The sequence below is a fragment of the Dryobates pubescens genome, chromosome 35 (assembly GCF_014839835.1).
Source record: "Dryobates pubescens isolate bDryPub1 chromosome 35, bDryPub1.pri, whole genome shotgun sequence".
In the NCBI taxonomy this organism is placed as follows: Eukaryota; Metazoa; Chordata; class Aves; order Piciformes; family Picidae; genus Dryobates; species Dryobates pubescens.
In genome coordinates this window covers 3,655,519-3,669,023 of record NC_071646.1, presented here as the reverse complement: position 1 = coordinate 3,669,023, position 13,505 = coordinate 3,655,519, and the positions used below count along the sequence as shown (strand labels likewise).

The 13,505-nt window shown below is 53.9% G+C and overlaps 2 protein-coding genes across 2 annotated transcripts; both read right to left on the bottom strand.

The window, feature by feature from the left end:
* Positions 1–101: 101 nt before the first annotated feature.
* HSD11B1 (hydroxysteroid 11-beta dehydrogenase 1) lies at positions 102–4,645 on the bottom strand. The gene is made up of 6 exons (XM_054176451.1): positions 4,520–4,645; positions 3,794–3,924; positions 3,161–3,272; positions 2,366–2,551; positions 1,260–1,403; positions 102–369 (listed from the first exon to the last, which is right to left on the bottom strand). Exons 1-6 carry the CDS (start codon positions 4,605–4,607, stop codon positions 149–151), a joined length of 882 nt encoding a protein of 293 aa, XP_054032426.1. The 5' UTR covers positions 4,608–4,645; the 3' UTR covers positions 102–148.
* An 8,218-nt stretch (positions 4,646–12,863) lies between these two features.
* G0S2 (G0/G1 switch 2) lies at positions 12,864–13,505 on the bottom strand. Its single transcript, XM_009896445.2, has one exon. It carries the CDS (start codon positions 13,438–13,440, stop codon positions 13,135–13,137), a length of 306 nt encoding a protein of 101 aa, XP_009894747.1. The 5' UTR covers positions 13,441–13,505; the 3' UTR covers positions 12,864–13,134.

The window sequence follows — 13,505 nt, the reverse complement described above, 5'->3', positions numbered from 1 at the left end:
ATCCCCGCCGGCAGAGGAGGCTGTTGTGCCGGAAAACCCTCCCGAGCCGGGGGGCGCCCGAAGGCGGGTTGTGCTGGGAAGGTGGCGGTGGCGGGGGGGATCGGGACGGTGTCCGAAGGGGCGGCGCGGGGTGTCGGAAGGGGGGCGTCTAGGGGCGGTGGAGCGCGTCCGGGCGGTAGCGGCCCCGCACCAGGTAGTCCAGCAGCTCGGCGGCGCAGTCGCGCAGCAGCAGCGGCAGCCGCGTGGAGCCGTAGCGGTAGTAGAGCTCGCGCCGCCGCAAGGCCGCCCCCTTCAGGATCTCCAGCGCGCACTCCTCGCGCGGCGCCGGCCGCACGCGCAGCACGTCCCCGGCCGCGCGCACCGCGCTCTCTGCGGGAGCGGGGAGGGAGGAACGGGAGGAGGGGTCAGGAGATGGGGGGCCGGGCACCGAGAGCCGGGGAGAGGGACTCTGGGGGTGCAAAGCCGGGTCCCAAGGGGTGCTCTAGGAGGGGAGGGGGAGGGCGACCGGGAAAGGAGGGGCCCGGGAAAGCAGAGCCGGGGAACGGAGACGAGACGCGAGGGGTGCCGAGCCCTGAGTTGGGGGTCTGGGGAACGGAGCCCCGAGGCAGGGGATCTGGGGGCGAAACGGGGGCCTGAGTTGGGGGTCTGGGGGGAGCAGCGGGGCCCCGAGAGGAGGGGGTCTGGGGGATAAACCCGGACCCCGAGGGAATTTGGGCGGAGTGAGCTGAAGGGAGCCCGAGCCCGGGGGGTGGTAGAGGGGAGCAGAGCCCAGCTGGGGTGCAGCGGGTGGAACAACAGAGGGGTCCTGGGGAGGAGCTCTTACAGCATTGGGGGTAGTAAACCGGGGAAAACTGGGGTCCAAGAGGAGCTGAGCTTGAGCTAAGTGAACCGAAGGGGCTGGGGAGTATCGGGAGGAGAGGGCTGAGGAAGCATCAGAGAAGGGAAGTGCCTTGTGCATCACTGTTAATGGGAGGTGGGTGGCACAACATTGGCGTTAACAGAACAGTTCTGGCTGGGTTTGTATAGCGTGGGGGAAGAAATGAGTTGGATTAGTTTTTAGTATGAGAGGGGTGGGATTCTCCCCTGAGGCCAGGATGTGTTTGCATGCACTTAGGCTGCAGCCAGGCCAGAGCAGAAGCAGAAGCAGCAGCAGAAGTGACAGGGGAGAAGGTTGGCAGAGGGAGTGCAGAGGCAGGGTAAGGGTGTGGGCAGGTGATGCTTGGCTCTTAACCAGTCAGATCAGACAGCACCAATCTTACCTGTATCGATGAAGCCCAGGATGCAGAGTGTGATGGAAACATTAATGTTCTGAATGGTGAATTCCTGCCTCAGGGAGCTGAAAAATCCATCCAGGGCAAACTTGGTTGCAGAGTAGGGGACCGTAAAGGGAAAGCCGACTTTGCCTGGACACAGAGTGAAGCTGTGTCACAGCACAGAAAGCTGCTGCTCAACCTCTGCTTTTCCCTTCATCAATAAAGTATTTTACCCAGAGGGAGTTTGCTGTTACTGAAGTCTTGCCTTGGCACCTGAGCAGCAGCATTGCAAACATTCCCATCAGCTTCCAGCTCTTTCTAGGCCTTAAGGCCAACAACACAGTGGGCCAGGGTATGAGCAACCCATGGTAGCCATGAAACCCTCAGAGGGGAGAGGTAAACCACACTTTACCTCTCTGTCTGACTACAGAGCTAAGCTGATCACCAGCAGACTGACCAAGATACTGGCTGGGAGTGGGGACATCTGTTTGCAATTTAGTTTCCTGACTTAATAGAAATTCATTAAGTCATTTTTTGTGAATAGAGTCAGTCAATAACTCACTCTGCAAATATTAGCAGGAACTTGACCTACCAAACCAAGATGAATGGGCAGAGACCAGCACACAGAAATTGTTGCATTTCCTCTTTTCTCTATAAAACTGAATTGTGGAATCACAGAATGGTTTGGGTTGGAAGGAACCCTCAAGTTCATCCAGTTCCAGCCCCCCCCTGCCATAGGCAGGGACACCTTGCACTAAACCAGGGCTGCTCAAGGCCTCCTGCAAGCTGGCTTTGAGCACTTCCAGGGAGGGGGCATCCACAGCTTTTCTGGGCAACCTGTTTGAGACCGAAGGTCTGCAGGCTGTGCTCTGAGCCTGACACCAGGCTGTGGGGTTCAATCACAGGGCTGGAGCGATTGGATTGCAGCAGGGAACAAATTCCACTGAGAGAGTACAAAAAAGCTCTGGATTTGGGTTTGTTGAAGATTTGCTGGAGTGCATTAAGCAGTCCTGGCTCCTGGTGTCTCTGCATTCTTCTTGCTTGTGAAAATCAGCCCACGGTGTCTTGGGACTGAATCATTCCCCTGCCAGCTATCCTTGAGCCCCACTCACCTGCCATGGATGAGACCACCACGATGCTGCCCTCGCTCTGCTTCAGCATGGGCAGGGCAGAGGTGGTCATGGCCACGTAGCTGAGGAAGTTGATCTCCAGGAGCTTTCGTACATGCTCCACGTCCCCGTTGAAATACCCAAAGTAGGACGTGCCGACGTGGTTAAGAATCAGCATGTCTAGGCCTCCTGCAAGCAGAGGAGCAGGCATTAGTGTTGGGGGGGATAAGGCTACAACCAGCACAGCAGAGCTTTTCCTGGGAGCAGGATGGGTACAACCAAAAGAAATTAGGTTTTTGGGTCAGGGCTGTGACCTATCCCCTCTGGAGCAGGGATAGAGCCTGGAAATGTTGTTGATACTGATTTTTTTTCCTGGTTCCAAACACAAATGCCATGGTACAAGGGAGGTCACCCTCGAGTTGTCTGTGGGTGCAGGGCAGGAGAAGGGGGTGCTGCCCACAGAGCTGAGCTGTTGCATTTCCAGGGCCATGCCCCATGACCGCAATAGCTATGGGCCCGATGGATGGTTTCAGACCACAGCAGCTAAGGGTGATGAAATCCAGGATTGTGATACTGGAACAGGATGTCACAAGGGCACAGGGCTGAAATCGAGAGCGCAGTTCAGTCTGAGCTGCAGTGGTGAAGATGGGCAGAGGAGGAGGAGGACCACAAAGGGCAGGATTAGGAACAACTCTCTCCTGTCTCAGCCCACCTCCATCTCTCCACTCAGAAAGCAGCCTGGCCAAGGCAAGATGCAGTGTTCCCATCTCATTTGTGGAGAGCAGGCTGCAAACCTACCCAGCAAGGTCTCTGCCTCCTTCACCACACGCTTGGCAAAGGCCATGTCCTCCATGGTGCCACTGATGTACTGTGCAGAGGCTGCTCCCAGCTCCAGGCACTGCTCCACCACCTGCCACACCAACACCATGGGTTAGAAACCCTTGCCCCGCCAAGCCTCATGCCTCATGAGAAAAAAAGGTGTCTGTGCTCCCTGTGATGTGTCCCCACCTTAAAACAGCGGTTTGGAGTTTTGGGAGTGTGTTTGGAGCCTTTTAAGCTTCAAAGGGAGCCTGGCAAGTGGTTCCTTTGGTGAAAGCATTACCCAAGGCAGTGTGTGTGTGTGGGGCGAGCAGGAGGGGATATCACTGCGGTGGAATGAGGGTGTGTGTGCAGAGGGAGCTGTGTGTGTGCTGTGTGTACATAACTAAGCAAGTTCAAATACCATACTGTATTTGCAGAGTGCAGGTATCTGCAGGAGAGGGGCTTCTGTGCCCCCCAGAGAGCAGGACAGGTGTGACTGTGCCCCTCTGGTGTTCGTGGCATGCCCGTTACACGTATGGCCACACACAGCCCTGTGATGTGAGATTGCCTCTGGGTGTTTGTGTGTGCAGGGTCGTGCCTGTGTGTGAGAGTGCTGAGCATGCCAGTTACTTTCTGCAGCTTGGGCTCTGTCCGTGCAGTGATGAGGATGTGGGCTCCCATCCGTGCCAGGTGGTAGGCCATCTGCTCCCCAATCCCCGTGCTCGCTCCGGTGACGATCACCCGCTTCCCTTTCAGCATCTCTGGGGACCGAGGCACAGGGATTTAGTTCAGCCAAACACTATTCAGAAAGGAAATCAAGGAGATCCTCTGATGCCCTTCAGCCAGTTAAAAGGATGCTCCATGCAAGTGCAGAGTGTCCAGCAGCAGGATGGCTTTTCCATCAGCTGGAAAACCTGTGCTGAGGAGCAGCTATCTGCAGCTCCTCGTGAGCACAGCGACACAGGGATGAGCACTTGACCCTCTCAACAGCTTTCCCCCCGAGTCAGGACACAACTTACAAACCCCTTGGCTACTCTCTACTAACCCCCATCTACTAAGAACTTTAAACCCCCAACATTTCAAAGCCATGTTTCCAGCTTGGTTTGCTGCAGGCTGGTAAATGAGAGCGTTGAGACCCCTCTCCACCTCAGCCCCCCCACCGCCTCGCCTGCTCCCTTGGGAAGTTTGGGATCGGTTCGGCTCCAAAGCTTTGGTAAAACAACTTTGCAGCATCAGCTGCCACACAAAGGCTCAGGCACGGTTTGGCCCAGGCTCTGTGCAGTCCCTGGGGCACAGGGCTCCAGTGTGGCTTTCGGTATCTTTGCTGAAAGAGAGAGGTTCACTTTTCATACTCACCCGGTCTGAAATTCTCCCTCGCAGCATAAAACCAGAAGGCCAAAACCAATCCCAAAAAGGGAATCAGTATCTTTTCCAACCGACCCATCCCACTGTGGAGTCAGGAAATCCAGCATGAAAGAGGAGGGAGGGAGAAGAAAATAATCCCCTCCGCAGAGCTGCTCCAGAGGGGAAGCAGCGATGCCAGTCCTTTAAAAACCTGTTAGCGGAGGAGCCACAACATCCACAGCGCTGGAAAATCACAGGGGTGGGTGGCAGGGGGATGGATGAGCGAGGGAAAAGCTCGGATCTGCTGCCTGGGGCAGCAAAGCTCGGCCTAAGCCGGCGGTGCCGTTTGGGTTCTGCCCGGCTCTTTTCATATTTCCTGTGCTACGTTAAAATGCAGAATTTTGCACAACACCCTGAAGAGGTGTGTCCTCGTGGAGCAGCGTCAAGTTTCACTCCGAGGAGATCAGAGGCAGCCCAGGGCAGGTGGTTAAACATTGGGGTTGGTTCCTGGGGGCACCCTACGTGGGTGCGCGGGGAGGCGCGGCCCAGGTCTGCTCGCCTGCGGCGGGTCAGGCGCTGGGGAGCGCGCGGGGGGCTGCCGAGGGGGGTGGGATGCTGCAGGGCCTCAGCAAAGGTCCTCTGCCCCCCCAGGGCGTTGCTGAGATGCTGGTCAGCAGGGACTCTTTACAGTGAGAGTGGGGAGACACTGGAACAGGTTGCCAAGGGAGGGTGTAGATGCCCCCTGGAGATGTTCAAGGCCAGGCTGAGGAGGCTCAGGGGAGACCTTATTGCTGTCTACAACTGCATGAAGGGTGGTTGTGGCCAGGAGGGGGTTGGTCTCTTCTCCCAGGCAAGCAGCACCAGAACAAGAGGACACAGTCTCAAGTTATGCCAGGGGAAGTTTAGGCTGGAGGTGAGGAGAAAGTTCATCCCAGAGAGAGTTGTTAGCCATTGGGATGTGCTGCCCAGGGAGGTGGTGGAGTCCCCATCCCTGGAGGTGTTGAAGAGGGGATTGGATGTGGCACTTGGAGCCATGGTCTAGTAGTCATGAGGTCTGTGGTGACAGGTTGGACTTGAGGATCCTTGAGGTCTTTTCCAACCTTATTGATTCTATGATTCTATGATCTGGCCTGGTGGGAGGTGTCCCCGCCCATGGCAGGGGGCTTGGAACTGGATGGTCTTTAAGGTCCCCTCCAACCCAACCTATTCTGATTCTATGATAAACATCTCCAGAAGTGCTCTGCTGCAGCAGGGTTTGTATTTTCATTTCTACTTAACTCCTGTGAGCAGAGGAGGGTGCAGGGGCTGAGCTGAGCCCATCCCTGGGATGCAGCCACCCCAGCTCCAGGGGGCTGCTCAGGCACAGGAAGGTTTGCAGTGAAATGCTGAGTGTTCTCTGCAGAGAAATGAGGCTTCTTGCTGCTGTGGTTCCCGCTTTGAGTGTTGCAAGAACTTTGTTCTTACTTTGAAGTGAATCTTTGCTTCTGAGGAAAAACCACACAGCATCCCTGAGCTGCCTGCATCTTGGCAGCAGCAATTCCAATGCCATCAATGTTATGCAATGATAATAAACTCTGTTCCAGCTTTCATCTGCTGCTGGGATCTCCACCCCAGAGTACCAGCACTGCTGTGGGATGGGGACACACTGCAGGAGCTTCTTGCACTGCTGGAGCAGCCTGTGCCTTATCAGCTTGGGGGCCATAGCCTCATGTGCAGTGAAGGGGCTGCACCATGGGCTGACTGCCATGGACACACTGCTGTGGTTGTCCCTCTTAGACCCCTCTACATAATCAGCCAGAGAGTTTCTTTCCCCTGTTGCAGCTTTAAAATAGAATCCTATAATGGTTTGGGTTAGAAGGGTTCCTAAAGATCATCTAGGATCATCTGCCTTGGGCAGGGACACCTCCCACTGGACAGCATGACATTTGTGTATGTGCCATTTAGAGTGTCCTGTGTGTGGATGGAGCCCTGGGGTTGTGGGGTGGTCCTCAGGAGGGCTGGGTGCTGTGGTGGTGGCAGGAGCAGCCGGATCTGGCCAGCATGGATTCGCTCTTGGCTGCTGGTTGCCAAGGGCACTGCTGCTCCTTGCTCCCACTCACAGCTTTTCCTGGGTTTGTTTTGCTCCCTGCAACTTAAGAACTTTGTTTGTAACCTTTTCCTGGGGGTGGGGAGCCAGGAAAGGGAAAGGAGGGCAGGAAGAGGCAACTGCAGAGAAGTGCTTTTTGATCTTAGCTGGTCCTGGCCCCGCTGCTGCCAAACCTTTGCCCAGTGGGGTGGTCAGCCCCAGCCCGGTGAGAGGGAGTCCTGGGGACAAAGGAGAGCAGCCTGCAGCTTCTGAAAGGGCTTCAGCCGAATTACCCTGGAGTTATCCCCTCGCTGCAGGTCGCTTCTGTATCGCTGCTCTGTTTGAGGGGTGGTGTTCAAGGGGTGATGCTCAGCGTGCACTGCCTGCTCTGGGGTGGTTCTTCAGCTACCGCTGCCTGGAGCTGTCTGGGAGGAAAGGCAGGCGTGGAGGAGACTTCTGATACAAACTGGCAGAGAGGAGCTGCTGGGAAACCCCCACTGTGCCCCCAGACGGTGCTGCCTGGGGGAGCACGTTCCAGGGCAGGACTGGGGCAAGTTTGTGCCTGCAGCTCAGGGACTGGAAAGCACTTGGCAGGAACTGGGGTTTCATGTTATCACTTCTGCTTTCTGCTTTTGAGTGATGTTTGGGGTTTCTTTCCCAACCCATTAGCAAAACTTCGTTAAATACAGAGGATTCTTTTTCTTTCTTTCTTTCTTTCTTTCTTTCTTTCTTTCTTTCTTTCTTTCTTTCTTTCTTTCTTTCTTTCTTTCTTTCTTCCTTCCTTCCTTCCTTCCTTCCTTCCTTCCTTCCTTCCTTCCTTCCTTCCTTCCTTCCTTCCTTCCTTCCTTCCTTCCTTCCTTCCTTCCTTCCTTCCTTCCTTCCTTCCTTCCATCCATCCTTCCTTCCTTCCTTCCTTCCTTCCTTCCATCCTTCCTTCCATCCTTCCTTTCCCTTTTGCTTTCCTTTATTCCATAGATATGCCCAGCTCTCCCAGTATACTTTACCATGAACCCAGATCTAATTCCTCTTCTTTACAGAGATCACCATTATAAAAGGCTGCCCTTGGCTGTTGTCATGTTGGGCTGATGTGTGACAGCCTGGTGCTGGAGGGCTGTGACAGATGTGATACTGCCTCACTGGGGCTCCTGGGCACAGTGCTGGTGTTCTGCCATCACTGTCACAGCTCCATTGCTCCAGGAAAATGCACTCTTGGTTGCCAAGGAAGACTTGAGATGGTTTTAAGGACTGGGTTTGATTTTTAAGGATGAGAGACCTGGGGGCTGGAGAAGAACAGCCTGAGAGGGGATATTCTCAGTGCTGTCAACAAAGGGTGGAGAGCAAGAGGATGGGGCAGGACTCAGTGGTGCCCAGTGACAGGACAAGGGGCAATGGTTCAGCCTAAACTTGAGCTAAAACTTTGCTGGGAGGATGCTGGAGCCCTGGAGCAGGCTGCCCAGAGAGGTTGTGGAGTCTCCTTCTCTGGAGAGATCCCAACCCCCCCTGGCCATTGTGCTCCTGGGCAAGCTGCTGTGGGTGCCCTGCTTTAGCAGGGGGGTTGGACTGGGTGATCCCCCAAAGGTCCCTTCCAACCCTCACCATGCTGGGATTCTGTGACATGCCATTTCGACTCACCACCAGGTTAGAGGCAGCACTCTGATGTTCAAGCTGTGTAAAAGCACTGATTTAGGTTTCTGAGTTTTTTTTTTCCTTCTGTGACCAAATCAGGAGTTGCTGCCTTGATATGTGATTGTTGGTACTGTGCCTGCTTTACATCTTGGCTGATGTCCATGTTCTAGATGCCCTTGGTGTTGGGTTGCAGAGGCTGATATACTTATCTGGGCCCCTAATTTTAGCTTGGCAGCTCTTGAAACATCCAGGGTTGAAACTGCAAATAGCAAGAGAGGACATATGGCTCCTGCCCTTGAAACCCCTGGCCTGTGAGTGAGGGCTGCTGGGTTTTAGGTGGCCTTGTGGAGGCATGATGAAAGCCTGGACAACGGCTCCAAGCTGAAATAAGATCTCTGAAGAGGTATTGCAGGATGGGTACAGAAATCTGCTCCCCAGATTTCATGCCAGGTGCAATCTTCCTGAGGGTTTAATGCAGCAGAAAAGTGTCTCACTTGCAGGGTTGCACTGAACTGGGTTCAGACAAGTCCTAAAAGCAAGAGAATAACAGAAACCGACCTCATCTGGCACTCACACCTTGGGTGATGTGTGGCCTTCCTCCAGAGTGTATCCCTCAGGATTTGGGCTTAACTCAGTCTTAAATGGACCATTTGCTTCTGCACTATAGCTTGCCTGGGGTGTCCTCACTAGCATCTTACTCCATCTGGTTGCTGTCTGCTCTATCCCAGCACTTGCAATTAAACTTTCTCCTTGCAATTCAGCCCTGGAATGCCTCAGCTGTGATCTGTTGCCCAGTGTGTGTGGAGGTGGTTTACTGGTTGCATGGGGTTGTATTCATGGCAGCTGTATTGGCCAGGGCTTTCTGCATTGGGTTGGAAGGGACCCTTGAAGGTCCAACCCAGTAAGCAGGGACTAGATCAGGTTGCTCAGGGCCCCAGCTATGAATGTCTCCAGGGCTGGGGCTTCCACCACCTCCCCTGGGCAACCTGTTGCAGTGTCTCACCACCCTCATTGCAAAGAGCTTCTTTCTGATGTCCAACCTAAATCTCCCCTGCTCCAGTTTCAAACCATTGCCCCTTATCCTATCACTTACAAGTCCTTCTAGACAGTCCCTCCCCAGCCTTCCTGTAGGTGTCCTTCAGATATTGAAGTGCACCTCTAAGGTGTCCCTGGAGCCTTCTCTTTGTCTACTGTTGAAATGCAGGCGTCAGGGGCCTTGGGAGATGTGGCTGGGAAATGGGCTGGAGAGTCCTGCTGTGGTTGAAGAGCAGGGAAGTTTGCTGAAGCCTTTTAATCTACTGCAGCTCTGTCAGCTCTCTCACTCATCACAGTTAAAGTGATGCTAAATGGGTGCTGAGCCTCCCTGCAGGCTGCTTTAAACAAGGCTTCAGGCAGTCCTTGTGGTAAGCCCAGGCATGGATGTGTCTAAGTGACCATGCTGCAGGGTCCTGTGAGAGCTGGGGAAGTGATAACGTGTGGGCTTCACCTCCTGGGCTGACCTTTTGGGGTAATCCAGAGGAGGCTGTGACCTCTGGGCTCGCATTGCGTCAGGAGGCAGGAGATTGCCCTCTGCAGCGCCAGGTTGTACCGAGGCGGCTGCAGCGCCGGCGGCGCAGTGCCTGCTTTAGCTGTCTAATCCCCTTAGCTGCCTTAGCAGCAGCTATTTTGATTGTTCCCCAACCCTCTTTGCTTTAAGCTCATAAACTCCATGACTGGATAAGTGTGGAGAGAGGAGGTGTGGGCAGCACGGTGCCAGGAGGCATCATGTGTGAAGACAACCTGAGAAACAGTGGAGGCCATCCTGGATGGGCTTGCCTGGAGCTCCCTACTCACCTCAGGACCTGAGAGCTGGGCTGCTTGAGACCTGCTCCATCTTCACATTTTTAAGGTTTTCCCTTTACCATAGAATGATTTGGGTTGAAAGGACCTTAAAGATCATCTAGTTCCAACCCCCCTGCCATGGGCAGGAACACTTTCCACTAGCCCCAGGTTGCTCATGGTTTCATCCAACCTGGCCTTAAACACCTCCAGGGAGGGAGCATCCACACAGCTTGGTGTCATCTGCAGACTTGCAGAGGGTGCACTCAATGCCACTGAGCTGCACTTGGTTCAATGGGACAGGGTGAGCCATCTACAACTTGTAGAGAAGGGCTCCTCTTGGGAACCAAGATGTGACTGATGTGGCTGACAGCTCACAGCTGCCTTGGACAAAGATATGATTCTCAACTCAGTTTAATCCATTTATCAACTGCTTAGCTTTGCCAGAGCAGAGATGCTGCTGAGTGACAGCAATGTGCAAGAGCTGATATGATTTTCACAGCTGACACAGCCACAGCCACTCAGGTCCCTGCTTTATCCATGCACCAAGCATGTCCCAGGGAATTCCAGGTCAGCTTTCCCTGTCCTTGAGGATGTGTTACAAATGTATAACCTGCTTAAAGATGGAATTCATAGAAGCATAGAATTGTTGGGGTTGGAAGGGACCTCAAGGATCATCTAGTTCCAACTCCCCTGCCGTGGGCCAGGACCCCTCATACTAGATCAGGCTGCTCAGAGCCACATCCAGCCTGGCCTTAAAAGCCTCCAGGGATGGAGCTTCTACCACCTCCCTGAAGGAGGGGGGATGGCACTGATGAGATGATGGCTTTCTTCAGGCTTGAATTCACAGAATCACACAGAATCACAGAATCACCAAGGTTGGAAGAAACCTCAAAGATCACCAAGTCCAACCTGGCACCACAGACCTCATGACTAAACCATGGCACCAAGTGCCACATCCAATCCCCTCTTGAGCACTTCCAGGGATGGGGACTCCACCACTTCCCTGGGCAACACATTCCAACAACTAACTTTCTTCTCACCTCCAGCCTAAACTTCCCCTGGCAGAGCTTGAGACTGTGTCCTCTTGTTCTGCTGCTGCTTGCCTGGGAGAGGAGACCAACCCCCACCTGGCTACAACCTCCCTTCAGGGAGTTGTAGAGAGCAAGAAGGTCTCCCCTGAGTCTCCTCTTCTCCAGGCTAAGCAACCCCAGCTCCTTCAGCCTCTTCTCACAGGGCTGTGCTCAAGGCCTCCCCCCAGCCTCATTGCCCTTCTCTGGACACCTTCAAGTATCTCAATGTCCTTCTTAAACTGAGGGGCTCAGAACTGGACACAGCACTCAAGGTGTGGCCTCACCAGTGCTGAGTACAGGGGCACAATGACTTCCCTGCACCTGCTGGCCACACTGTTCCTGATGCATGCTCCTTTTGTGTTTGCCCATGACATCTCCATGGCTATCAAGGAGCTGCTGAAGTGTTCAACCCTGCCAGATACCCGAAGGTTGGGTTATGGACTAAGTGGGTCATGGAGCAAATGAAGCATTTCTCAAGGCCATTTTTGTGTTTTCATCTCATTGGCCTCTTCTGCTCTTTTCCCCACAAAGGCAAAGGTGCTTTGTGCTTGGTCCAAAGCTTGAACAGAGGTTTTTTGTGTGCAGACTTGGTAGGTGTCCCCCTCCACAATGAGCTGCTGTGGGGTTTTTTTGGTTGGGCTTTTTGGTTTGGTTTGGGTTATTTTTTTTACAGCAATAATTGTCACCAGAATGACTTGCATGGTTCTGTGGTGTGAAAATAGAGAGGTGAACTTCAGCTGCCTTCTTAGATCTCCAGATTCTGAAGTTGTGCAGCTCTGGGAGGAGTGATGCCTTTGGCACTAGTGTCAGGCAGAGCTTCCTCCTTTTCCCTCATCTCCTGCTGTTTGTATCAAGGGGGTTGTGTTTAGCTAGGCAGGGGCATGTCACTGGTCCATCTCCCAGTTTCTGTGCAAGGTGTGGAGCCTGCTCCTCCTGCCATGGAGCACACCAAGAGGCTCTTTCTGCCCCAGTCCTGACAGGCAGAGACTGTTTCCCTTCCCTCCCTTCTGCAGCACCATCAGGATGGTTCAGCTGTGGCTCTCCGGAGGTTTGTTTGACTAACATGACCCAGTCCTGAACACAACAGAGAGATTCTTCCTGAGGCCAGGAAAGATTTGTAAATAGGTGAAAGTCCTCTAACGAGGCTGGCAGTGCCCTGGGTACAGCCCTGAGGCTTGGATCCCTCTTTCCACACCTCCTGGACTCTCCCTACCTCTGTTTTCCCAGCTGTGGCACCGCTCTAATACTGGAAGCTGATTGTGACTCTGCACAGCTTAGTGCCTGCGGTGGTGTTGTGAAAGATCCCAGGCAAGGGAGAAGATTTATTCCAAGTCTTTCAGCTGTGCAGCAACCACCACCTGTTAGGGGACTGCTGGGGGGTTGACATGCAGTGGTTTGGGGGTTACTCTTTCAGCAGTTCTGTGCACACAGGGCTGTGACAGAGACAGGAATCTGTGTCACCAAACCCAGATAACCCCACAAAGTACAGCTCCACCCCCGACTAGAGCCATGTGGCTGTCACCTGTGAGACATGCCACCTCCTCCCCTCCCCCTCCCTGGGCCTGTGCTGGAAGGCAGCAGCAGTTCAAGGTACAGAAATGCCACCTCCTCAGTCCCAGAGCAGCTTTACTGGGAAGGGGCAACCATCACCCTCAGCACGTCCTTGGGTCCCCCTCACTGAGAGGAGCCTGAAGTGCAAGGGGGAAAAACACCCTATTTGCAAACTCCACAGGAGAGAGAGGCTTTGGAAATAAAGGCAGCTGGAAAGCAAGGGTACCATAGAAAATATTTATTGATTTTTGCAAAATGGTGTAAAATGCTTCTGTAAGAAAAATAAGAAACCAGGCTGTGCATCTTGCACAGGGTCATACCAACAAAAGGTATTGTTTCCCCACTGCTGCACAGCAGCAAATAAAACCATTCACTCCTTCTCTAGTCCTGCACTTGGGGTCTCCTCCTTCAGCCAACTCTTCTCTCTTCTTGCTGGAACCACCACCGAGGGGACAGCAGAGTCTCTTGTGCTTGGTTGCTCGGCCCTGGGGCTCTTACAGGCCAGGCTGCCTGGTCACCAGGGCCCTCTGTGCTGCCACTGGCTTCTTGCTTTTATCCAAGATCAAATCCTCCTGTTTCTGGGGATGTTTTTGCTCTGGCCTTTGGGTGGGTTTCTTCTCCTCCTCCTCTTCTAGCCTCCCTTCGGAGATGAAGGGACTGCAGACCGTCTCCACCAGGCCAATAACCACCCCGAGGAACGCCAGTGCACTGCCCAGCATGTACATCTTGACCATCTTCCTGTTGGGCTTCTGGCTCATCATCTCCTTGGCGAAGGGGATCAGCTCATGCATGGTTTCCATTGCTTACTGCAGCAGGTTTGCAAGGTGTCAGTTCTGCAGGAGAAGGCAGAAAGGAGAGGGACGTT

Excerpts from the sequence above, each read along its gene's own strand:
- G0S2 (XM_009896445.2), bottom strand. The coding sequence starts at position 13,440 with ATGGAAACCATGCATGAGCTGATCCCCTTCGCCAAGGAGATGATGAGC.
- HSD11B1 (XM_054176451.1), bottom strand. The coding sequence starts at position 4,607 with ATGGGTCGGTTGGAAAAGATACTGATTCCCTTTTTGGGATTGGTTTTG. Across the intron at positions 3,925-4,519 it reads GAGGGAGAATTTCAGACCGG|AGATGCTGAAAGGGAAGCGG; the intron begins GTGAGTATGAAA and ends CTCGGTCCCCAG. Across the intron at positions 370-1,259 it reads CCTGGGCTTCATCGATACAG|AGAGCGCGGTGCGCGCGGCC; the intron begins GTAAGATTGGTG and ends CCGCTCCCGCAG.